The sequence below is a fragment of the Paralichthys olivaceus genome, chromosome 3 (genome assembly GCF_024713975.1).
Source record: "Paralichthys olivaceus isolate ysfri-2021 chromosome 3, ASM2471397v2, whole genome shotgun sequence".
Classification (NCBI taxonomy): Eukaryota; Metazoa; Chordata; class Actinopteri; order Pleuronectiformes; family Paralichthyidae; genus Paralichthys; species Paralichthys olivaceus.
In genome coordinates, this window is record NC_091095.1 from 6,726,083 (window position 1) to 6,752,614 (window position 26,532).

Here is a 26,532-nt window from a genome sequence, read left to right on the forward strand (position 1 = left end):
CTGTCTCTTCACCCTCTGCCCCCCCCTGGCCTAAAATAATGGGTCACCACATTCCAGATGTTACTCTTTGGAGATGATGTATCAAAGATGGCTGCTGAACCCAGATAGACAGATACGTGCCTATTGGAATGCCATAGAAAACATTTCCTTCTGACCCAATTAGTCAGACAGAGAGTTGATGAGAAAAAGAAAAACCTGCTCCAATTGCTCTTGTTTGAAATCCAGAATATATGTTTTTTCTACTTTTAAGTCCATTTGATGTCAACAGTCAGCTGCCTCACAGCTTTTGTAATATTTGATTTATATAAGTGCTCATGGGCACTTCATTGTTAAATTCAGTCTATTAAAGACTTTAATCATCACCAACATGTTTGCCGAATAAATCAGAAAACTGTTAAATGCCTTATAAACTCTTCTGCACACATGTATATTAGCACATATGCTGACGATACCCTTCTCTTTCTCAGGGAGGTGGGGACTGTCCGGAGATGAGTATCGGTGCCATCAAGATCGCTTTGGAGATCTCCTTGCCGGGGTCCTACATTTACGTCTTCACAGATGCCCGTTCTAAAGATTACAAACTGACCCATGAAGTCCTGCAGCTCATTCAGCAGAAACAGTCTCAGGTTTAAAGATTTTTAAAAATACATTATCACTGTTTATGTACAGATTTAAAGGTACAGAGATCACATTTTTATATGTGCGCATGAATGTGTGTAGGTGGTGTTTGTGCTGACGGGGGACTGTGATGATAGGAGTCACATCGGCTACAAGGCTTATGAGGAGATCGCCTCCACCAGCTCTGGGCAGGTCTTCCATCTGGACAAGAAACAAGTCAATGAGGTAAGAGTACAGTCGAAAAGAAATTTGGAGCAGCACTTTAAATGTTCAAATTCTTCTTCATCTGTAAATTCATTTATTTTTCTCTCTGTGCCCATTTCTGCACTGAGATGGTTTGAGATGAATGCACTGTATCATATTACAATCACATCACAGCTGAAGGCTCCTTCACATGTTCTGGGTAGAACAGCATCTGGTTCTGGGTCTCACACAGTAGCGGTGGGATTCTCCATGGGGACAAGGAGGAAATAGAGGGGCAAGACCCTGGTGGAATGTTGGACATTTCTCGATGAAAGCTTTGCACATGTTGAGGGGATACATTTGTATGCAGTGTGTGTGTGCACGTTATAAATGATGCATATTTCCTGCATTCTTGACATTTTTGATCGATGTCTGTAGATCCTTAAATGGGTGGAGGAGGCCGTGCAGTCGTCTAAAGTCCACCTGTTATCCACTGATCACTTCAGTGGGGTCAGCAACACGTGGCAGATGCCCTTTGACCCCAGCCTCAAGCAAATCACGGTGGCCCTCAGTGGCCCTGCACCTGACATCGAAATTAAAAACCCAGAGGGTAAGATATGTTGTGTGTATATATCATGTATATGTATATCTATGTAGTTTGAAATCTAAAGATGTATCTATTTTTGTTTGAGACATTTATTAGCATACTTGCACAGATTAGTGTCCATGCAGGACACAAGGGGGAACTGATTAGTTTGATGAGTATGAAAATTATTTTAATCGTGTTTTCTTTCAAAAAGTCATAATATTACGACATTAAAGTCATCATTTTATTTAGAAGAAGTCGTAATATTCAGATAGTTTATTTTCATTATATTATGACTTTACTCTTTAAATCTCTGATGTTTTCCCTGTAAGTCCAGTGCAGCTGCAGTGTTTTTTTTCGTCTAGAGCATTGAATTTACAGTCTCTTCAAATGAAAAAGCAGAAACCTTTTAGACACTGGTTGGGATTTTAAGGTCATATGGGAAGATCATATTGAAATATTTTGAAAAAGAGGAGACAACTGTTTTGAAATAGTTCTTAGGAAACAAAGCTAACTGTAGAAGCCGCAGTGTATGGACACAGAGGTAAAGTAGGTAAAACAAAAACAGAACCATGGGATTTATTCCAGCATCATCTGGGGTCCACATGTTCAGCACATGTTCATTCACTTACAGTATGCTGGCTAATGCTAAAACAATTTACAGCAAAATTGAATATGAAACCCGTAGCCATAGGGCCATAAGAATTTGATTGCATGGGTTAAAGGTGAATGATTGTATCGATGTTCATGCTTGGCCTCCAGGGAATATTGTGGGGAAGAGTGACGGCCTGATCGAGCTCCTGCACATCCCCAACTCTGCCAGAGTTGTCAACATCAAGGACCCGCAGCCGGGGATGTGGTCCATCAAGGTAAACAATTCATTCTCTACCTGGAAATGTGTGTAAAGTGGCAGACTTCCTCTAACAAAACCCAGAACTGAAGCTAACCTTTACATTTTTTTTTTCACTGCAAATAGTTCAGTAGTAGCCTATAACCTTGAAAGGAGGTCACAACTCTCACCCCAGGAGGAAGCTGTGGCCCTTAGGAAGGCTCTTTAGTCGAATTACTGCAGTGCTATATCAGCGTGTTCAAATACAGTGATACAGAATCAAATTAAACGTAAATGTTGTCTGGTGAAAGCATCTCCCAGCAAACAGAAAACAGGATCACAAAGACACACTTGAGCATGACATGATTTTAAGACCGTCCTGGTCTGTTGGAGAAAATCCAAGGCCACTACTGTCAACACGGCCCATTTCTGTTTGGGCACCCTCGTTGTTGTGCTCCTGTTGGGGAGTTGAAACTGTTAGCACCCCGCTGCTGATGTAATGCATAAAAGGTCACACATTTCACTGCTCACACTGTCTATTCCAGATGTTGGGAAATGACAAGCATTTTTACCTGAGTGATTTGTTGTGGGGGCCTCACTGACCCCTGTGTTCTCTGCAGACCCCTGCTGGGACACTTTCCCTCATTTCCACAGAGCTGTGTTTTGTGTTAGCGCTCTTGTGATTTACAGTGCTGCAGACTGGATGAAAATCTGTGTCATCTGAGAGGATGCATGTATGCTGAGATATTTGCAGTATAGTTGTTTCCCATTATTTGCTGTGGAACTTCTTTACACCAGAAGCTCTTTTACATTTAACATTTGGTTTTAATCACTTGCAAGTTCCCAGCATACAACATACTAGTGTGTCTCCTTTCTTTTTCTTATCTTGCCTTTTCATGCCTTTCCAAACCCTTTTCACAAAGCACTTATGACATTATGGGCTGTTCTGTGGGAACATAGTGTAACATTGCATTTATGCATTTACATGTAGATACAGTTTTCCATTTAAGTCCACATGGTTTTGTTTTTTATAACATGGGTGTGAAAAGTAAAGTAAAGTCAAAGTAATACATTTTTGTTTGTGGGCACCCATGTTAAACTCATGCTAGGTTCTGTCACTTAACAATCAGAATAAGGAGCCTTTTCTCTGATCACAGAAACCCAGACTTAATGAATAAAATCACTTGCACCAAATTGCACACACATAAATATCAGGCCCCTGAATATGCCTGATGTTTTTTTGTTTTATTAAGATCCATGAATTATTCCTTAAAAAATAAAGAAACATGTTGAAAAACACTCTATCTCACAACTTGAAAATGAAATGGGTTCCTCTTTGGGGGATGTCTCACCCCTCCACAAAATTTCATGGAATTAAATAGTTTTTGCGCAATCCTGGTTACTAACAACCAAACAAACACAGATGAGTGAATAACCTAATTGGCAGAGGTAATAACCATAAATCAAAAATAAACAATAAATATATATATATCTTTTCTGCATTGGTTATTTTGTAAAAACAATGGATTGTTTATTTCATTGCTTTGTTTTCTACCTGGATTAAACGATGCTCCTGAATCCCTGAGGTTTCTGTTTAAAATCTGCTTAAAGACCACATCAGCAAGCTCTGACTGACATCTGTGCTTTCTGTCTTCATCCAGTGTGGTGACTTTTTCTCATGGAAAAGAATATTAAACAGACATAAAAAACAGATATTGCATCCTGTGTTCTTATTTCTGTCCTGTGTCTGCCTCTCTCTCTCTTTCTCTGTCTTCTTTAATCTCTCTCTGTCACTAACAGTATCTTCTTCCCTCGTACATCTTCCTCTCAACACGTTTACTCCTCACATTCTCTTCCACAGAGAAGTACATTGGGATTTGCTCTTCACTCTCTCTCTCTCTCTGGCCCACCACATCTTGTTTTTCCCATCTCTCCTCTTGGACGCTGCCTTTTCCATCTTCCGCCCCCCTCCACAGTACACAACATTATCTGGCTGTCGAACTAAAAATAGTGTAGCTGTGTTCCCCAGGACAACCAAAGAAATGTGGATAAATACTTTCAGTGGGAGTTTGCTTGTTCTGCCATGCTAGGTTTCAGTAACACTAATGGCCCGTGACAGCCTTGTGTAAAACCCAGGCCGCAGATAGTGCGTGAAAAGGAATTTAATCCTTTTTAATCTGCCTTTAATTAGATATTGTGGTGATGTAGAACGTGGGTTCACTGCACTATCACCTTCTTCAGTTTTGCCTGTGAGTTCTTGCTACGTCACCCTCCCTCTGTTCTAATTTCATGCTATAACGATGATCCTATTTTGCATCCAGGCATTGTTAGATGCTATATTCAGTGTTTTGAGTTTCCACTGGTCAAAGAACACCCGCTAACATCTGGCTTTGGTCTGCAATGGGAATGAAGTCAATCAGACTTTACTCCCATCAAATGACTGCAGTAGAAACAGGTTTTAATCGGCTCTGATTGGCACCTGGGTGAAGGTGCACATTTGTTTGACGACGAACATGATGCACCGGGGGAAACAAAACAGAAAGACAAACACTCCACTAGCAAAGAGAAAGGAGTCAGAAAATGTCTGGAAAATTGGGTCCAGCCATTGTCTTTCACATATGAAGATCGTAGCTGGAGATTGTCCCGGGGTCAGACACGTTCCCAAAAACAAGAAAATGTCAGAAAATTCAGGAGAGGGGTCTCCCCTGGGTAAAGTGTGCAAGAGGCAGGACATGACATATAAATTCTGCTGCAGAAATCAGGTGTTTTTGTTTGCAGCAGATAAAAACCGACGTTGCCAAATCTCATCGTCTTTTGAGGTTGACATCCTGATCTGCGTCTTCTACATGTGTGGCTCCTCTTTTTCATCCTGAGATATTTGTATTCTTTTTATCACTGTGTATTTTCTGGACATACAGTATCCATAGGATAATGTCCTGACTTCAGTGCATGTCTGAATGCAGTTTAAGAATCTGACCACAGCCACCCAAGGTCTGATCAGTTGAGCTTAGGGTGTTACCAGGACCTGGGCAGTTCACTCTGTCTGGATGGGTGTGAAAAGGGGAAATGAGTGCCTTAATGACAGGGACTGTTCTTTTTTTGGTAAAAGCATGACCTTTAAAGGACCTCTCCCCTAATTATGGCCTCATTTACAACTAACTAAAGACCCGGGATAATCCTATAGCAGCCATTAGTGCAGGTTTGATGGCCACAGCATGTATTGTGTTTCATGACGGCAGGCATTAGCATTTAAGGTTGTGCAAGATCCCCTTTGTCCTGGTGTTAACTCAATTTCACATCAAGCTGAACTATTATCTGTCTGCCTGAATGCACTTCACTGTCTTGGTTGTTTTGTTTTTCTCTTCAGGGAATTAAATTTAATGTTGGGTAAAACACAGTCGTCTTGAAATACGATAAATCTGCACATTTTCTTTCATTTCACACAATTGCAAATGACAGTTTGGGTTTGCATGTCTCGATGTGTGTTGTGAGTCAGTGTCTGTCACACCTCCAAGACGTGCAACCTAAGGTGAGGAGTTTCCACCTCTCACCAACCTATACTTCACTGTAATTACTCTGTCTCTATTTGTGAAAAGCTTCAAAAGAGCCCTGCATGGTGAAGAGCGCACAAGCCATTAGCCAATCTCTGATTATAGTGGTCGTGTTTGTTAAATTAAAGTATGAATGTCAGACTGAGCGGGTCATCTCGGAATCTAGGTTGTTTTATAAGCTCGGGTGTAAGATACTTGTCAGTCAGTTGGCTTGTCTGTACATGTGTGGCTGGTCGGAGCACGCACACAAAGGCTGTTAGTCTCAATGGTGTGTCTGTTGTTTAAAGCACTCAGAGCGTAGATGCTTCTTTTGTCTGAGCGCCAGGCCAAGTTTTTTGGCAAAATCAACTTGAAATAAAAATAATGAATATTATTATAAGGGAACTTAATGGATTTCCCACTCCATATTATGACTCACATTTGCAAATGACTTGTATTTGTACTTGTTTAACATATGACAATTATATCGCTCCATATGTATTACAGTTATTGGGAATTTTAGCTGTTTATATACTTATATACCATACTATATCATAGCATAGTTTAGCTTAGCTTAGCATACGTGTATAATACATATTCTCTCTTTTCTTTTATTTAATTTCTATTTTGACTATTTGCTGCTGTACAAGTGAATTTGTGTGGTATGGGATCAATAAAGTTTGTCTTATCTCTTATCTTATAGCAAAACTGATGATTTACAATTTCATTGTGCCTGAGTATGACGACCATAAAGATCTTGAATCTTTAAAATCAATGATTTAGTTTAAACCACTGTACTATAATACAATACAATAACTGACACAATATAAGTCCTGAAAAAGTATTAATGTAACTCTCCCCTTTTTTTTGGTACAGACCTCCAGTGAAGGAAGACACTCTGTCCGTATCTCAGGTCTCAGCACCATTGACTTCAGAGCAGGGTTTTCCAGAAAGCCCACCCTGGACTTCAAAAAGACCTCTAGTCGGCCAGTTCAAGGTCAGTGAGGTCACCATTTCCAAATCATAAAAAAGAGAAGGACACCACAGCTGTTTTCTCCTTCACCTGTTGTCTTCACTTTTGTCTTGTTGCTTTGGAGAGGTAAAGAATACAGTATGTTGAGTTTAATATGGATTTTCCAGGTATTTCCACCCACATCTTGCTGAACACGACTGGCCTGTCCCCTCCTGCTCGGGCTGACAGGCTGGAGCTCCTGTCAATCACTGGTGAAGTCATTAAAACATTGCCGATCCGCTACTACCCTGAACGCAAGCCGCACGGCCTCTGGAACATCACAGAGTTTGTTCCACCCAACGAGGCCTTCTTCCTGCGGGTGACTGGATACGACCGGGATGGTTACCTGTTCCAAAGAGTCTCCAGTGTTTCTTTCTCCAGTATTATACCTGGTCAGTGATGGTGATCCATATCAACCCCACTAAAATGAAGACGTAAGGAAATGCCTACTTTTATTAACTGCCTTAGTGATTATTTCTCTTTTAGGTTCCCCAAAGGTGCTGATGCCAGTCACCACTCATGGCTACTACCTCCAGAGAGGGGCTGTTAACTGCCAGGTAGAGAGTCTGATCCCCTTCACTCTGCGCTTTAGTCGGGATGGAAGACGACTTGGGACGGACCAACTTCTCAGGTGAGTGCGGTTGTAAAGTAAATGAGTCCCAAAAGTTCCAAAAGTCAAATATATGTTATAGTTGGTTCTTTATCAGGCAGGGGAAAGTTTAAAGGGCAATTTACTTCAGATATGGAAATAGTTCCAGATGAGGGGGCAGAGGCTGGGATCTGAGCTACGGACTGAGTAATGAGTTCGATGGAGGGGAATCAGGATGACTGGCAGATCTGGGCTGGGATGGTAAGAGTTGAGAAGGACAGAGAATACGCATGGAGCAGGACAAACCACAGGGAACCAGACGAGAGTAAAACGAGGCAGTTGGCAGGTTGTGGAGTTGATGAGATGATGAGCCTCAGCTGTGCAGATGAGCTGGCAGTGGATGAACGAGGCAGCCACACACACACACACACACACGAGACAAACTAGGGACAGACAGCCCACAGAGGGAGAACACAAGGAAAAGGAAGGAACAACCTAACCCTGGTAATACCCTGGCAAAAAAACAAGCTATAAAGTGTATATTCCTGCAGCATTTAGCAATAGTCTATATGTCATTTCCATACAACCGTGTTTTAAGCATTTCAATATATTATTTTAGCAACTTGTGACCAGTCAAAGCTGAATTCAGCAATTTTCTGGGCAGCTCTTCTTCTACTGTACCAGGCTTCGTCACACGGTCAAGTTCAAACTCTTAATGAGCTCCACAGATGCTGTTATGACGTTGGTTGGTTTGCTCCCTCCTCTTTATGCCAGGAGACATATTGGACACTCAAAGTTTGATGATTTTGGTTTTCACATTTTATGCAAATCTGTAAAACCATATAGCATAGCATAACAAGAAAAAGTTATTAAATACACTTTTCTCTCCTTTTCTTCTGTAACTCTTTTCATCCCAGTGAGTCTGGAAGTGCATCTTGGGAAATAGCCCAGGTTACTCTGAAGGACGAGGGCCACTACGAGTGTATTGCTGTCAGCAGTGCAGGGACGGGAAGAGCTCGCACCTTCCTGGATGTTTCAGGTATGTTAACATTCTAATAACATGTAACTTCACCAGTTAGGATTTATTTTGATTATTTATACTGTTCTATTAAAATCAAAGTTACAGCCACACAAAATGTAACTTTGCTCAAAACAGTGCTTGTGAAGACATTCAGAAATGAGCTTAAGTAAAATATATGAAGAATACAAGACATAAGATATTACAACATGTCAGAATGTCAGTGTTGACATTGTCAGTGGACCTTAACAATGTAGTTTATATTATTAAAACCTTCGATCACTGCAGATAATGAGCCAGGACTGTTATTACACTCAAAGTTTAATCAGTGTTTGATGGATCTACTTGTGGCAGTGAGTAATTGAAAGTTTCATTGTCTTTAATGGCCTGTATCATGTTTAGAAAATACAACTTAAAGGGCACACAAAATATCTTGAGTTAAATTGTGCTGCAAGACGGAGTTTATGTCATGCTCTAGAGCTTTACACACACACACACACACACACACTCACACACACTTAACTTAACTTAACGCAACTTAACGCAGGGGTATGAATACAAGTGCCAGTCACTGTGGGTTTTATTTGGACTTGCTGTGGCTCCCATATAGAGAACCTGCATGATGGCAGAATTAATATAACGTTATGGAAAATTTGAAACCAGTTCTATAACAAGATGTAATTCATGCCTGCCAGTGATCATGTCATGGGGTTTCTGGTATGGTGTGTGTGCCTGACTTGTGAAGCAATAGACTGTGGATGTGGTGTAAGATGAGAAAAGTTTTAAAACTGTATATAAGTTCCAGGCTGTGCAGGAAAGAAAATGTGTATATGATGGGTATAGGACTCAATGTTACCAGCAGAGCAGAGACCACTCGTCACCACAATAAATAAAAAAATAATACATGCATGATAATTTATGATCTCAGAAATTCATAACCCAGGTCATAAATTACTTGGAGGATGCGCTTGTGATCTTTTATGTTGTCAAAGCTTGGAGCACAGACAAAAAGGAATAAATAATGATTTATACTTTTCAGTTTCACCACTGGGCAAAGCAAAAATTAAATTTTTCTTTTCCCAAAATCCTCTGAAGTGTATTTATGTTTCAATCAAAACAAATTTTCCAGGATGCGGCACCAGAACTGACACCACATGAGTCCAAACTCAGTCAGTAAAAGTCTCCTTGTCCAAACGTTCCCATAAAACCATGGAGGGGAGAAGAAGAGAGCGAGAGTTAGTTCAAAGACACTTTTTGAAAGAGAAGAAGGAAAGAGAAGAGTCAGGCATGGATCTGTGTAATTTATGAGCGCAACCTCACGACTGTAACTCACGTTCCAACGATGCAGAGGCGACTTAGTTTGTCCAACTGTTCCCACTTATAATGCCTCGAAAATAAGGTGAAATTAGTCCTCCTCAGCCACAATCCGACCTTTGTTAGTGGGCCAGTTATATCCTTAACAGAGTGACAGGGCCTCACATTGTACACATGTACACACGCAGAAACACACAAGTTACACCCATTCATCTGCCAAATTTATGTCTTCCTAATTCCACAGAGCTGCGCTGAAAACTCCAGCATCCTCCCCCTATCAGAGCCTCTGCTACCTCTCCCTCGTCTTCTCTTTCTCTCCCCCTTTTCCCTCTGTTTCCTCTTTTCCCTGCTTAGCTCTGGCTCACCTCTGAAAGACATGATTGACGACACAATGAGGCTCGAGGGTTTAGTTTAAAAAGAGAAAACTGAGGAAAAGAGCCTTAGTGAGGGGTTTTAGATTTTTTTGCACAAAGCTAAGTACATGAAAATACCTTTATACAAAGCTAAGATGTACTTACATGCAAATACACATTGTGGGTGACAGCAGTGCATTATACAAGGACGATGCTGTTGACGGAGGTTCCTATTTGACCATAGTACACAGATGTGTGCATAATGCAGAGGAATTTGTAAATACCACATTTCAACTTTTAGCTAGGTTTGATAACTTCATTGTGTTTTAGTGTCTCACTAGCTTCATGGTCTAAATCAGTGGCTTCCAGAACTTTAAGCCGTTACTCCACCTGCAACCCAGTTTCACTACTTTCTTATGTCTTTGAGATGTTAGAACGTCAAACACAGAACAATTCTATCAAGTTTGAGTAGTTGTCAGAGTTACGAAGAGATCAAACTATCCACAGCTAAAAAACTAGAAGGCTGCTCAGAAAACCTATACCTCAGCCAAGGCTAACGCCCTATCTTGACATTTTAAAGAAACTGAAAAAAATATATGATTCCTGGATCCACCAGTTTATCCAAATCTGTTCCAAATTTCCATGGGTTCTTTCTTGGGTCATGTCCCACCCTTCCACAAAATTCCTTGGAAATCACTTCAGTAGTCTTTGAGTAATCCCGCAGACAACCAGAGAAACAAACAAACACAATAGCAACATAGTCTCCTTGATGGAGGTGAAATTAGAAAATAAAAGGGACTCAAGCAAATAAAGCAAGTAAAAACTGTATGTGTGGTTTTCGGGATGAAGACAAACAAATTTAGTTTATATGGAGGCTTGAGTCTTACGGCAGCGTGCCCCATTCTCTCTTAATCCACACTTAGTGTCCTATTAATCAAGACAGAATGCCCCCAAAATATCTTAAATAAAGAAGATTCAATAATAGATTTCACTCAAAAAAGTTAGTTGCATCTGCAACATTGTGGAGTAGAAAATACTGTCTCTGCATACATAAATGTTCGCAAAAAGAAAAACAACTACTCGCTCTGAATTCCTGCTTAGTTAATGATGTCTTAATGATGTCAAGTTCCTGGCAACCACCAACAACCTCATGTCCTCACTCTGCAGAGCCGCCTCCAGCCGTCACCATTGAGGGTAACGTAACCGCCAGCCCTGGCTCCCGCGCAGTCCTCACCTGCCATGTCGTTAGCACCGTCAACTTCAACCTCACCTGGCTGAGAGGGGGTTACGATGCCCGTCTGGACCCGCGGGTGCAAGTCCTGAGCAACCTCTCGCTGCAGGTGTCCACTGTGACTCCGGATCATTCAGGCTGGTACGAGTGCATCGCCATCAACGAAGGAGGGGTGACCGCGGAGCGAATCTACCTGAATGTGCAAGGTGAGGAGTGGGTGTTTGTGACTGGCCCTACTCGGCTACATTTGAACTAATGATGTGAAAGGGGTTTTTAATTTTGAAGATGCAAGTATGTGCTCTTGCATATTTGTGTGAGACTTTGCCTTTGGCACGTTCGTCTCTTTTTGTCGGTGATTTAAACCTTGGGGGAGCAGCACTCTTGGCAAACACAATCTCCTTCCCAAATCCAAAATCATCTCTCAGGTGCCGCCACCACTCTTCCCTACCCTGCTCCCTATAATTCACCCTAATGCGTTCTGGGAGGCGTGAAAATGATTAATGCCTCACTCTCAGGCAACGCTAAAGTAGAGTTTCCATCTCTCGACAGCTCCTATAATCTTGTTCCTAACACTTCCCTGACACCGAATCGGGAACACTTGCAGATGGAAGAGTGTATCACTGACTATCTGGCAAGCAGCACAGAGTGGATGCATTACAGCCGCTAAAATCTGCTATTAGCCGACGACCTCAGCCAGAACCTACCGAGGTTTAGAGGTTCGAGGCAGCAAGAAAGAGGAAGCGAGCTGTGTTTTACATAATCCAATATCCAACCCTGTATTTACTCTGTTATACAACCATCAGTCCCAAAAGAAGTTAATTCAGGGTCCATATGCTGCTTATTGTAGCCTCAAATCCTCCCTGTGTGTGTGTGTTCTAGGCGTAAAGCAAATAACATCATCTTTACTCTCAGACTAAAAAGAGAAATTGCTCCACTTCACCATAAAATTGATTTTTTCTTGACCTAAATTAACGAATCGTCGGCTGTGATTTTTAATTTGAGTGAACTGTGCAAGTCACATGTCTGACACAGACGGAGGAGTTGCAGGTTTAATACCAGAGTTTCAGGCAGGTTTGGAGGAGAACTCTGTTATTTAGCTCGTCTCGCTGAGTGATAAGTAGCACAGTTGACCCTAAAACATTTTCCCTGGTTTAACTGGATCATTTTCTCGTTTTTAAAATCTCCTCCTTGCCTTCTTTTCACATAATCCTATCACAGCTGTCTTTTTATTATTTTTCAAACCATTTTCTCTCTGCTTTTTCAATTCATTTTTGTCAATCTCTTTTTTTGTAACAGCTGTTAGCAAGCCCCCGGGGGTTTCCCCCGGTCAGCCCCATCATAGTCATTAGTTTCACTTTGAAGTGAGTCAAGTCTGCTGACATCTTACAGCACTTGGCCAGAAAACTGGAACTGAGCGCATCTCCACACTACACCAACAAAATTTAAAAACACCCCTTACTTTTCTTTCTGAGGTGTCCTTACCTCCCTCAGGGCTCGGTGACCTTCTGAGACAGAGCGGCAAGAGAGGAGTTTGGCTTTAGCTGTAAAAGACAACGTCAGGGACCCTGCCCTGCTTTCCGACGCCCTTCCTTTTGACCTTTTGTCTGCTAAATGATCAACACTGTACATGCCTTGGGCATTACGATCAAGTTGAGTGACAAGTTGAGGTATTTCAATTTGTTCTCAAGCTTGTAATATAAGACAGGTCAAATTTTTTGACTGGACATTTACTGGCGGCATCTGGAAATGCGTTGTGTATCTTTTGAAAACCTGACATCGTTTATGATTGAAGTGGAAACATCAGCTCAAACCTATACATTCCTTCACACATGTGTGTGTGTATATGTGTGTGTCTATTCAACTGTTTGAAGCTGTGGCTGCCGATCTGGAAAGGTCACAGACTCTGTAGATGATTCTAGCTGTGGGAATACGACGGAGAAAACAAAGCCTTTAAAGGATGAGTTGAAAATCACGAATCAATTGGAAAAATCTCCCAGGATTCCAGAGCTTCCCAGGGTCTGGAATCAATATCCCCTCTAGCAGTAAAGATGAAATGATAGTGAAAGATATGCTGAGAGACAATATGAGATGTTGGAACTGCCATCACTCTTTCTGCTACAGTCACGATAAAAGTTGTTCTCCTGTTACATCTTAAAGTTAACTTTGAATTCCTTTCAGAGTTCCTTACATTTACATAAATGTGCATTCAGTGACGCACTTTTAAAAGTTCCTGAGCTCTCTCAAGGCAAAGGAGACAAAATAACATCCCAGCTCCACACGCTCCAAAGCTGAGTGACTGAATTTGATTGCATCTGGTCCATTTGGTGAATAATGAGCAGTGTTGTGTTTTGTATTTTCCTCCAGAGGTGCCCAGGGTTTCAGTTGAGCCTCGGAATCAAACCTTTACGACAGGAGACGAAGTGAGGATTAGGTGCTCGGCCAGCGGTTACCCTCCGCCCCGTCTGCTCTGGACACACAACGACATGTTCATCATGGCATCCAGCAGGTAAATTCATTTCCTCAGACAAATATGAACTATTTTTTATTTTCGGGAAGAGTGTCGTCAATTGATGTTTAGCACCTAAAAGAAGACATTTTATATTTTTTAGGTTTTTCTTCTTGTGTGTTGTATAGGGTTTTTTGTATGTAAAAAGTCTGTAAAGTTACAATGCTCAAATTCTGCAGTAAAAGTAGAAAACACTGCTTCCCAACATTTTCATAATATGCATAGTAGCTAGTCCGACATGCCCCCTAACAAAGTGGAGGCGGTCATTTCCTACAAGTGCTGGGAGCTAAAGTGTTTCAGACAGAGGCTGAAAAGAGGAGCTGCAGCAATGGACAGTTTTCTGAACATTAGAGCTTATAAACCCTTTCAAGTAATTAATATTAAAACTATGCACCTGAATATGAGCATAATATGTCTCATTTAAACCTCACACATCTTCAACCTGTTAAAATCTGAATTTTTTGGTTACTACTTTTCTCTCATCACTCCGGAATGTACTGAATTTCCACTAATTTCCATGTACAGACGCAGGATGACGCCCGATGGCACACTGGTTGTGAGAAACATGGAGAAGAAGGATGGAGGCATGTATGGATGTTTGGGGAGTAACCTGGCGGGGACGGACACAATGACCTCCACCCTCACTTACATTGGTGAGTGGCACAGTGCTACATACATACTCAGACATGCACACTAGTATCACTACATTTCATTTTCTGCCTCTGTTGTGATTGTGCTCTATTCTACAACACTTCTCCCTCCCTAGAACCTCCTGTGGTGACAGTGGCGTTAAGTGAGATTCTTATCGGCATTGGAGAAACCACAGTTATGGCCTGTTCAGCATCTGGAGTCCCTCAGCCTGAGATCCTGTGGTACAAAGGTAAACGTCCTGGAGAAAGAAAGAAAGAAAAACCATGAAACGTTTATTAAAAAGTTACAGAAATATTTATCTTGTCTAGTTTTTAGTTTTATCCTGAACTTGCTCACACGGCCCAAATAACACTTATATCTTTAAAAGATCCAAGCTGACCAAACTCGTCTGCTTTATTTGTTTGAATTTTTAGGTGACGTCCAACTACATTCATCATCCGTCTGGGACATAGACACACTTGGAGGGACGCTGACCATCAAGGAGACCCAGATGGTCGATGCTGGAGATTACAGCTGTGTGGCCGTCAATGCTGCCGGCACTTCATCAGGAAAGATCTCTCTCGATGTAGGAGGTGAGCGCAACAGCTAGTTTAGTTAATCTCGTAAAAGCAGGACAGAGTCTTTGCTTGTTTCTTAGTGTTGAAACAGGACGTTATTGTAATTACATGATCGTATCCCATCAGGATGTCCAAAACTGGATTATTTCTGTCCATATTCCAAGATACTGGGACTGGGTGTCCTGGTGGACAATAAAGCACAATTAACCCAACTACAAGCAGGTCTGCACTGGAGGAATAAAGAGGGATAAAAGCATTGAAGCAAAGATTTAATCACTTTATTTTGAGCCTTAAATCATCAATGAATTTGCTGTTACGGCTCTGACAAATTTCTGATGTTTATGTATACTAACACAAAGGCTGTAGCTGTTAGTGAATGATGCCTTTGACAAACTAAGCAAAGAACATGTCTGGTTTGTAACTAAACATGCTAACACATGGGTGTGTCTGTATCCATGCATGGCTCAGTGTGAGGTGGATTTTTGCATAAGCACACAATTTAAAAACACCCAACAATTAATTTCCAGAAGAATCAGCTACAGATTCAGTATTAACATTTTTCTGCTTTTGTGCAAATACACACTTTTGGAATCTAAAAACAACTCTGAGCCCACGTGATGGACAGCTTGATTGTCCGTAGAATCCAATGCAGATGGATAAGTGTCACCTAAACGTTTTGACCTTTGCAATCTTTAACTTTGACCGTTCCAGCTGCACCCAAGTTCACCAGAGAGCCGTCAGATGTGGCGGCAGACATCGGCTCTAACGTGACCCTGCTGTGCCACGTCCAAGGTTACCCCGAACCACAGGTCACCTGGCGCAGACAGGACAGACTTCCCCTCTTCAATGTGTCCCGCACACATGGCGTTATCACACAGAGCAGGGGAGGCCTACATATCACCTGTGAGTTTATCATTTGTGTATTCATACATATACATTAAACAAGTATATACTCTTTGTTTACACCTCAACGTCCCTCTTACCATCAGACCTGTGGGTGGAGGATGAGACGGTGTATATCTGTGAGGCCCAAAACCACTTTGGCAGGATCCAGGCTGAGGCCAGTGTCACTGTGACTGGACTGGGTAAGAACGTTGCTTTATTTGAAATGTCATGTTTCTGATGGGATAGATTTTCTCCAAGAAGCTTTGTCTTAATCTTATCATGAAAACTACTGTTCACAATATTGTTCAGTAACAAAAAAAAAAAAAAAAAAAGAGGACAATGACAGGCGAGGTAATGAAAATGCTGTTTACATGTCAGCATCTCATTCAGTCTTAATTGGGTTCATATCTCAATAATGCACATAATAATAAACATAGTAATAAACATAGTCATTAATTCATTTTAATCATCAAGGGGAAATATCGATTCTTTGTATGCTGTAAATTAAGTGAGTGAATACATTGGTGTTGAAGAATCTAGCCACTGCTTAGAAAACCCCTGTCCCCCGTGAAATGTTTGTTGTACTTCAAAGGAAGTTTCACAAGTTTTATCATTGTCAAAGATCATATTACGTTTCCATACATCTTTCTTTACGTGTGTGTGTGTGTGTGTGTGTGTGTGTGTGTGTGTGTGTGTGTGTGTGTGTGTGTGTGTGTGTGTTTCGTTTCGGCCTCAACACGTGAGTGTGATTTCATTAGCACCTTTCAGTGGGTGTGTTTGAACACATGTGCCTTGTTAAACCACTGTTTCTGTTTCACTGTCGCTCTACAGTGGAAACAAACCGAGCATTTATATGTGGGCCAAAGGTCAGAAAGCTCAGACCCACCCAGATGACACACATTTATTACTGCCCCACTGCCCCATTTCCCTGCTGACACACACACCCAGTGCAGAGGGACATGTGCAGTAGTTTCTTTTGGACGGTAATGAAAGTAGAGATCAGGGAAAGTGGCGTATCAGTGGCATGTTTTTAGTGTGTGTGTGTGTGTGTGTGTGTGTGTGTGTGTGTGTGTGTGTGTGTGTGTGTGTGTGTAGCCTCCCTGCAAAGGTTTACCACTAAGAGTGTGTATTTATGTCTGTGATGCTTTTAGCAGTTATGGAAAGTGTGAACTGTAGAAGCTGCACTGTGTTTATAGCAACCAAGCATTCCCTATTCATTATACAATACACACATTAACTTTTAAACACATGCTTCCTTTGATTTAACACAGTGGAAAACACCTTCAGTCTGAAGTATTTTATTTGTCTTGATATGACACTGGATTGGATTGTGTTAATCAATAGGGTTTCTTTGCATGTGTACTTTAAAAGACACAGATATCTTTGACCTGCTGCTGCCCACACATTACAATCACATTTTAAATACCGTCATTGCTGCTGATATGAATCTACTAGATCATTTTCTCTGACAGGATTTTTCTATAATTATTTTCATGATATCTGTAGTCTTGCCCGTCATCGCGTTGAGTCCGGCTGTGCTCAGCGTGATTGAGGACCAGCAGGTGACTCTGCCCTGTGTGCTACTGGCTGGCAATCCACTACCTGAGAGGCAGTGGCTTCACAACTACGGCCTGGTGAGGACACAGCGAGGACGTTCACAGTTTGCAGATTCCTTGTTTTAACCGTGTTTCAACTATTGATTGAATGTGTAATTTGTCAGGTAACATCAGACCAGTATGTGACGGTGAGGAGGGACGGCAGTCTGCATATTGAGAGAGTCCGGCTGGACGATGCGGGGGACTACACCTGCTTGGCAGAGAACGTTGTTGGGGCTGCCAACGATACCACCACTGTCAATGTATACGGTGTGTGCACAAAGACATAACTAACATGTTGTTTAGTCTTACTTTGAAAGCTGCATTGTACGTGTCCCCCCAGCACATGTAATAGCTTTAGCACTGAGGATATGATAGAAATGTCTGACAACTGAATAGGCCAGTGCTTCAATGTGTATTAGATGCAAAGCCAATAAATCACATTTAAATGTATGCATTTAATTTATATTATACTGTAAATAGCGCATGAGAGAAAGTTACTTTGTTGTATAGATAAAACATATTGTCCATCTCCAAGATGATCTTTTCTGCAGACTCCCAGGACTGGAGCAAAAAAACCAAACAGAGCTGATAGTTTAGGAACATATCAGTTCTAAAAATTCACTTTCTCCAGATGCTTTTGACACATGTGGTGCTGTATACAGAGACGACAAAATACACAGCACACACAAAGAATGCATCTACTAGATTCTATAAATACTTGATACACAAAAATGACTGTATTTTTTCTTGTGTTTCCAGTGATTCCTACCATTCAACATGGCCCTCAGGTGTTCAGCACGATTGAGGGGAATCCCATCTCTCTGCCCTGCCGTGCCAGTGGAGTACCCACCCCAGAAATCACCTGGGCCAAGGTCTGTATTGACCTTATGTCTCCATGTATAAAGGCCAGTGAGAAGGGTTATACTCTGCTCGGGATTGTGTACTGGTTTCCTGCCAGTTTCTGTCTTTGCAGCAAGAAATAACTCAGGGAGACAGAAGAAATTCACATGAAACTAATATTTGAACTTCAAGTGAAAACCAGAAAACGTTCTTGTCAGTAATCAGAAATCGGGGTCACTCTGTATTTGTAGTGCAATACTCCATTGATTGGTTTTGGCATATGGTTGTAAAATGTGTGTCTGTACTGCACCATGAAATCAGCTCTACCTGGATGCATTGGTTTGAACAGTGTGCTCAGCCTTCACATGTGTATTAGTTAGTACTACAAGTTTGTATGTGGGCTGTCCCTCGCTCTTTGCCATCTTTTACACTAGCTCCCTCTGAGTTGTAAAAGCGTTGCTGTTAAAGTGAACAGTGCTGCAGGGACATATGAAACTAGACTCTGCTTAAGTTATGCACCAGATGCTAAAGTGAAATTACCTCTGATTCCTTTGCTGTTTTCTGTAACATTGATCCAGTCAAATCCGGTAAATCATGTCCGATACAAAAGGACAGTCCAGATATGACACATTCCTGATCCCGGTGAATGTTTTGGTTAAAATGATCGTATAAACGTTAGCGTTTCATTCACAGCAGGGAAGTGAATCACATGATTAATTCAAACACAAACCAAGCAGCCTTTCTGGTCTCAAGTCAGTGTTGTCACCATGTCAAATGTTAACAAAGCTGAGTTAATGAAATAAATTCTGGCCTCTGCCCTTTCCCGGCTGTGATTTCTTCTGTAGGGTGGGAAGCTGCTGTACTTGGGTGGTCCTGCCTTCTCCCTGGATTCTGACGGCAGCCTTCGCATCGATTCCCCTTCTGGAAATGAGACCGGAGAGTTCATCTGCACAGCCACCAACGCAGCCGGCTTCGCCTCCAGAAAGGTCCAGCTCACCGTCTATGGTGAGCCTCATCACCAGTCTGCACGAAAATAAACAAGAGTGGTTTAATGAAAGTGAAAACATGTCTGGATCTGATCTACTCCAAAATGTAATAGTTTCTTGTTGTGCTCACGCCCCCTCAACATTTCATGGAACACGGTGTAGTAGGTTTTGCATGATTGACAAACAAACAAAGATATGGGAATGAAAACATAACTGCCTTGATGGGGATAATGAGTTATATGTAGAATTTGATGTTAACTAATTATTATTTGATTCATCCTGATCATCACAGCCAGCATCTCAGGCTTGTTTTATTGTACAGCTAGAGCTAATTGAAATAAGCCAAACTTTTAGTTGAGGCTTCATCACTCACCTAATTGGACTAAAACAGTTTTCACAATAATCCCACCCACATCGCCCCCTTTTTACCTGAGAATAAAATAAAAATGTATCTCTCTGTCATCAACTCTCTACCAAATATTCACGTATAATGGTTTGTCTAAAAACTTGGAGTAACTGTCTCTGTGTTTGTCTGCCCACGTATGCGTGTTCAGTCCGTCCCAGGACGAGCGTCGGTGGTGCTGGAGTCTCAGCAGAGCCAGTGAGGATGTCGGTGATTGAGGGTGAAGATGTTATTTTGCCATGTGAGGTCCACAGTGTTCCGCCACCCACCATCAGCTGGGCCAAGGAGAGGCAGCTCATCTCTCCTTTCTCTCCCAGGTAAACACACACAAACATGGCCACACGCAATGCTGACAACTCCTCGTATATTCATGAGATTGTTCAGTCAATTTTAACTTAAGGAACTCAGATATTGTACCGCCACCATAATTCAATCTGAGCCCAAACACAGACCAAAACCTCTTGCTGGAGAACCGAGTTATCATATTTTAAAAACACTAAGAAAACCTCCATGCTGTTTTGATTGCTGTGCTGTGTCTGTCGACTGTTCATAACCTCGGGGTATAATTTGTGGTTTTTATAAGATGACTGGATAATCGTACTCCTCTCTGTGATCTGCTGCACCTACTGTGCGGCTGCCACAGCGGCTGTACTTGTGGTTGATGACAGGATTAGAAAAAATTATTGTAGTATTTTTGTTACAGTAACAACTGAATAAGTCATTGTGTGTGAAAAAATACAGTGTGTGTGCTTATTTTTCTTTAGCCAGCTTTGCAAGAACTACTGCTCATAAAATATCACTTTACAGTTTGTTTTCTCTCCGTGTGTGTGTGTGTGTGTGTTTTCCTAGGCACACTCAGCTTCCCTCTGGTTCCATGAAGATCTTGGAGAGCAGGGTGTCAGACAGTGGACTGTACGTGTGTGTTGCCTACAACATTGCTGGAAACCTCACACAGTCCATTGCGCTGAGTGTTTTGGGTACGTCCATAAGATCCCAAACGGTAACACAGGCTCCGTTCAGACCTGGTATTAACGTCCGATGTGATCACAAGTTAACAGTTTTAAATTAATCTGTTCACAGCTGGTATTAAAATGAGAGAGAGAGAGAGTGAGGCGTCAGTGTGGGCTAATTAATTTGTGCTGTGAAGAAAGATTTGACCAAATTAAGAAATGTAGTGATCATAGGAAGCATAAAGACTCATTGTGTGGCCACATGCGTCCAACACCGCCTCCTATGCCGGGTCTGAACGGGGTCATAGAGGCATTTGATAATGATGGATCACTGATCAGTGGTCAGAAGTGTGAGTTTTCCTCCTAATTTGAAACTCTGGTGTGTCTCAGGTGAATCGGTCAAACTACATTATAAAAGTTCGATTAAAGTTGCTGATGTGATTGAACCATTAAGTATTCATGGGTTACCACACACTATAGACACAGAGTTCCTGTGTGTTAGATGACATGCAGGTACAGTTGAGGTGCTAAAACATATTGAACCTTGTCCTCTGCCCTGCAGTGCCCCCTAGCATACAGCCTGGCCCGAGGGTAATAAAGGTTCAGATGGGTCAGCCTGTGGAGCTGCCCTGTGTGGTGCGAGGAGTTCCAGAGCCGACTCTAACCTGGACTAAGGACGGTCAAGGTTATCCAGTGTCACACGATGGCAGTCTGGCACTGAGAAATGTGGGACTGGAAGATGAAGGAACGTACACATGCACAGCCACCAACACCGCAGGAGGAGATGAAGCTCGAGTTCAGCTTCTCGTGCAAGGTCAGTTTCAGTATCTGATCCTGCTGATTGTGATTATGATACATGAGCTCGTGAGAATGTTGTTGATGGTTGCACATGTCTGTTTTAGGTAAGTGACACTAAAATGTACATCACAGTCTCACAGGGAACAGATCATACAAAGTACTTTAGATTTGAAAGAAAATTCTTCAGTTTCGGTACAAACACTCAGTAGGGTTCATGGATGAAGTCGGTCAAAGGTCAAAGTTCAAGGTCACTTTGACCATTTTTTGTGCTTTCAGTGCCCCCGGTGGTCGAGGTACTGGAGCCGCCCTTCAATAGTCCCCTGCAGGAGAGAGTTGCAAACCAGCGTATCGCCTTTCCTTGTCCTGCAAAAGGTAAAGTTATACTTCTTTCTGTCCTTCCATACGATGAAGAGGAAGAAATTATAGAAAATTTCTTAATCCCATTTAGACACTCACATTTCTATCAAAAGTAAATGAGTACTAATGTTCTGCTTAAAATACAAAAAACACTTCACAGTTTTTCCTCACAGCTAATGTTCGATGTTTCCTTTTCTATTTTCCCTGCTCTCTGTTTTCCGACAGGTCTTCCCAAGCCGGTGATTCGTTGGTTGCGTAACGGCCAGGAGCTGACTGGCAATGAGCCCGGCGTGTCCATCCTGGAGGACGGCACGCTGCTGATTATATCCTCTGTGTCCCCGCTGGACAACGGCGAGTACGTCTGTGCTGCTGTCAACGATGCTGGATCCACTGAGAGGAAATACCAGCTCAAAGTCAATGGTGATTGAGCTGCTCATCGAGTTGTTCACTAACACTTCAGCGCTCCTCCAATGAAATGTTGTATCTAACCATAACCTCTCAAACCTCCACAGTGCCCCCAGATTTTCTTGACAATGAAACTCCAGGCAATATGTCGGTGGTCCTGAACCAGCCAACCAGCTTGTTGTGTGACGTCAAAGGAAGTCCGACCCCTGTGATCACCTGGTACAAGGATGGGACTCCTGTAGGTGAAACCCCTCTGAAAATGTTGATATTTATTTTGACCAAAAACATTTAAAGCAACACTTTGTAACTTTTAGTGAAGAACAGCGCCCTCTGCAGCCACAAGGTGATTCATATTGTTGGGCTCAGAATGATTAATGGTTTTCATGGAGAGAAAAAACAGATCTCTGACTGCGTCGTCCCACTCAATGAACTAAAACAGATTCTGGCAATTGAAGCTGTGACTATCAGTCAGTTCTACACTTCTTACAGGGGATTGTACCCACTCACCTAAGTTACATAGAGCGAGAACAGATATTCATGGTGAGGAGTGTAAATGAAGATGGCTCCCCTCTCACAGCTCATAGTTATTGTGGCATCAAACTTATTTTGAAGCTGCTGTTTTTAGTTTTAGTTTAAGTTTAGTGTAATACTAGAGATTAATTAACGTGCTGGTTTATATTTTACATAACCTACACTTACAATGTGGTCTAATACTGTGAGTCATCTACGTGGATAAAAGTAATCGGAGATTATCGTGACCTTTCCTTTTATTTATTAATGAAAGTTCTCATGAAGACTGAGTGAACGCTGTCCAACATAACAGACCCAAAACCGCTGTGGATCCTGTGCGTGCATGTATCTGTGTGTAACGGAGTTTCAAGGCCAGCCTCGGTGGCAATATGCTCGAAACTGTTATGACAAAATAATTATGATGAATTGATATGAGAGGAGGGAGTCTGCACACATTTTGCTGTAACATCCCACTGACTTGGCTGCTCCCTGCTCCCTTGGCTGCCTTATAAATATTTCCTGCAAGGCACAGATGGGAAAAACGGAGCACTTACTTTACTCTGCTAATTACCAGTAATTTAAATCAAGATGCTCTGCTCCCTAAATGTTTCTGGCTCTGGGCAGCAGCTGAAAACGTTCCACTTCTCGAACAACTTTAGAACAGCTGTTGTTTTCAAATTCTGAATTATAAGATGCAGATAATATAATTCAGATCCTTCTGGCCTCTTCGCATTTCGTAAGTGTAACTTATGTTGTTTTTTCTTATGTATTTGATTTCATTTATACATGTTGATTGACAGGTGGTGGCTAGTAGCTCTGTCCTGATTCTTGATATGGGGAAAACCCTGAGACTACTGAACGCAGCCACAGGAGACGCAGGCGGCTACAGCTGTAAAGCCATCAATATCGCTGGCAGCAAAGAGAAAGACTTCTTCCTGGATGTACTGGGTGAGGAATCTTCTATGACAACTCCAAGAATTGCAGAGAAAGAGCTCTGTGCAGACTTTTGGACTCAACTGAACCTTAAATTAATACAGCGTTAAAGGTTTAAACCATTTTAATACACGAAAACACTTGAGGAAGGTCTTTGACTGAAAAGTTGTGTTAAATGGTCTTTCTTGTTGAAGTGAATACATTGTTTGGCTCCAAATAATAATGAAGAAAAGGATATTCATTAATTTTCTGATGCATTTTCTGGAATGATTCTCTCCCTCTGTGCCACAGTCCCACCGACCATTGCAGGATCAGGTTCTCCTCAAGATGTGTCAGCCATTCTCAAACAGGAGATTAGTCTTGAGTGCAAGGTGCAAGGAGTACCCTTACCCACAATCCAGTGGTACAAGGACAGGAAGTAAGTGCCAGCTACAGTTAAAGAATAATCAAATATGATGGAAAGGCTGGGTTATCAATTCCCTCTTCAACCATCCCTATCCTTCTCTTTTCTTTTTAAATTCTTGCCAGACTGGTGTTTCTTGGTGATCCGAATCTGGAGGTCACCAACAGAGGTCAGGTTCTGAGGATAAAAAGTGCCCGTCTCGGGGACCAGGCCCGATACCAGTGTAGTGTCATGAATACGGCCGGGAAACAGTCCAAGGACTTCAACCTCAGTGTCTATGGTAAGTGTTGAAAACCCAGAACAGTCAGGTGCTGTATATCGGTACAAATATGTTCACATGACCAAATACAGAAGTGTAATGTTATCGTACCATTGTTGCAGTGCCCCCCACCATCAAAGGAGGTAACTCAACCACAGAGGTCACTGCCCTGCTGGCCATGGCGGTGACACTGGAGTGTGAGGCACGTGGGGTGCCCCTCCCCGTCATCACCTGGTACCGAAACGGAGAGGCCATCCTGTCCAACCGCCAAGCTCAGTACGTGGAGCGAGGCCACTACCTGAAGATCCCTCGAGCACAGGTGTCAGATGCTGGTCTATACACCTGCAAGGTGACCAGTGTGGCTGGGAGTGCTGAGAAGGCCTATGAGCTGGATGTTTACTGTAAGAACTTGACATCTGACTCCTGATATCTACTCACACTTTCATTTCCAGTGCACTGTATGTCAGCTGATTGTGCCAAAATGGCCAATTTGACATTGGCATATCTTCACTAAAACATCTCTAACTTTTCACTGCTTCACTTTATTAGCATAACATTTGGCACTTGTGATTTGTCACATGTTTTGCTATGGATTGCTTGAGGTTTTGAGCTAAAACTGCTTGACATTGACTCTAGATTTGTAAACTTCGGTGGAAATTAACTCTCCAATTTATCTTGTGATCCATCTTAATTTACTTTGACCCAATAACAACTATACTGATGCTTACACCTCTGCAGAAATCTCACAAGTGTTATGTTTATGTAGATAGATAGTTTATAAAGACCCTGTTGTTGCAGAGGAATACACGTCATTTTCGAGCAGGGGCCTGAGAAAATGACTCAGGTATGAAGAGTTGAATCAGATTTTCAACCTCAATGAACCAAGCTTCTCTTGTATCTATGTTTGCAACCCTTCTCATGTCGGTTGTTGAGCTCTGCAGCTTATTATTTTATTAAGCAGAGCTTTAAGGCATTTTCTTTCACTCAAAATACATGGAGACATTTGTAGCAGTCAAGAATAATTTCAAACAGCTGTGGATATTTGGCAAACATGGTAATAGAAAAAATAATTGATCCTCAAGGACCACAGAAATGGATTTGAAGTATCCAGTATTACACATGTTTTTGGCTGTTGACGTATGAGATGCAAATGAGATGTCAAGCAAAACAGTCTGCTGAGCATGAACTCTCCTTTTCTTCTGCCTCCCCAGTGCCTCCTACCATTGCAGGCGGAGATGACGGGCCCACTGAGAGGACAGTGGTCCTCAGCAAGCCTCTTATTCTGGATTGTGAGGCCGGGGGACACCCTCCGCCCTCCCTCACGTGGCTGAAGGATGGAGTTCCTGTGCACGATGGTGAAAGCGTCCGTGTTCTGGAGCAGGGGAAAAAATTAGAAATCCTCTCTGCCACAGTCTCAAATTCGGGGCGCTACGTGTGCGTGGCTACGAGCATCGCTGGAGAGAAGGAGGTCAAGTACGACGTTAGAGTTTTAGGTAAAAAAACACACAAAGATACCTTTGATAGGGGATGGCCTTACAGTGTATTGGCATTTATTGGTATTTATTTTAATCAAAATACTCACATGAGGCTGACTTGCTTGTTTGCATCAATATAAACCCTCTCACTGTACTTTTCACATGATTTATTTGTTGAACATCAATTGTTGATTTTTTTCACTTAAAGGTTCAGTGTGTATAATTTAGTGACATCTAGTGGTGAAGTTTCATGTTGCAGCTGAATGCCCCTCACCCTCCCCTTCTAAACATGAGAGAGAACCTGTGGAAGCCTTCAGTTGTCATAACATCCGCACACACTCCCGAAATATGGCAGATTTTTTTCATCAAGATCCACAAATGATTATCTGAGAAATCAAGGAAAACGTCTCAAAACCGTTTCCTTGAATGAAGTAGTTGTAGTTTTTGCTTAATCCTGCTGAATATCAAACAATCAAATTCAAGTATTTTTGAGGTAATAAGAGGACCATCCTGATATGCATGCTAAAGATGGTTCCAAGTTATAAGTGGTACTTAATTTAATACATTTTATTTCAAATTGTATTGTTTACTGTTTTGTAAATATTTATAATAGTTTTTTAGTTTTACCTTTTTAGCTCAGAGTTTGTGTAACTGCAGTGTCAGTAGTACAATGTGCAGTACTTCAGTTCTGTGAGTGGGTCTAATCACCCCCCCCCCCCCGCCTGTCATGTGTGATTTATCCTTTAACAACTC

At 41.9% G+C, this 26,532-nt stretch overlaps 1 protein-coding gene across 3 annotated transcripts in view; it reads left to right on the plus strand.

Moving 5' to 3' along the window:
* Window positions 1-26,532, plus strand: part of hmcn1 (hemicentin 1) — a 72,929-nt gene that overhangs the window by 16,725 nt on the left and 29,672 nt on the right. For all 3 annotated transcript variants that reach the window (XM_020098378.2, XM_069521685.1, XM_069521686.1), the window contains exons 3-32: window positions 468-626; window positions 721-843; window positions 1,240-1,411; window positions 2,150-2,256; window positions 6,623-6,743; window positions 6,887-7,150; window positions 7,245-7,389; window positions 8,265-8,386; window positions 11,200-11,469; window positions 13,628-13,769; window positions 14,295-14,422; window positions 14,536-14,649; window positions 14,834-14,992; window positions 15,689-15,880; window positions 15,967-16,062; window positions 17,369-17,496; window positions 17,583-17,727; window positions 18,220-18,332; window positions 19,146-19,305; window positions 19,841-20,006; window positions 20,539-20,666; window positions 21,202-21,453; window positions 21,714-21,809; window positions 22,020-22,214; window positions 22,307-22,437; window positions 23,510-23,657; window positions 23,934-24,060; window positions 24,171-24,325; window positions 24,427-24,705; window positions 25,516-25,797. In XM_020098378.2, coding sequence (XP_019953937.2) covers window positions 468-626; window positions 721-843; window positions 1,240-1,411; window positions 2,150-2,256; window positions 6,623-6,743; window positions 6,887-7,150; window positions 7,245-7,389; window positions 8,265-8,386; window positions 11,200-11,469; window positions 13,628-13,769; window positions 14,295-14,422; window positions 14,536-14,649; window positions 14,834-14,992; window positions 15,689-15,880; window positions 15,967-16,062; window positions 17,369-17,496; window positions 17,583-17,727; window positions 18,220-18,332; window positions 19,146-19,305; window positions 19,841-20,006; window positions 20,539-20,666; window positions 21,202-21,453; window positions 21,714-21,809; window positions 22,020-22,214; window positions 22,307-22,437; window positions 23,510-23,657; window positions 23,934-24,060; window positions 24,171-24,325; window positions 24,427-24,705; window positions 25,516-25,797 — 4,819 coding nt within the window. The remainder of the gene's footprint in view (window positions 1-467; window positions 627-720; window positions 844-1,239; window positions 1,412-2,149; window positions 2,257-6,622; window positions 6,744-6,886; window positions 7,151-7,244; window positions 7,390-8,264; window positions 8,387-11,199; window positions 11,470-13,627; window positions 13,770-14,294; window positions 14,423-14,535; window positions 14,650-14,833; window positions 14,993-15,688; window positions 15,881-15,966; window positions 16,063-17,368; window positions 17,497-17,582; window positions 17,728-18,219; window positions 18,333-19,145; window positions 19,306-19,840; window positions 20,007-20,538; window positions 20,667-21,201; window positions 21,454-21,713; window positions 21,810-22,019; window positions 22,215-22,306; window positions 22,438-23,509; window positions 23,658-23,933; window positions 24,061-24,170; window positions 24,326-24,426; window positions 24,706-25,515; window positions 25,798-26,532) is intronic.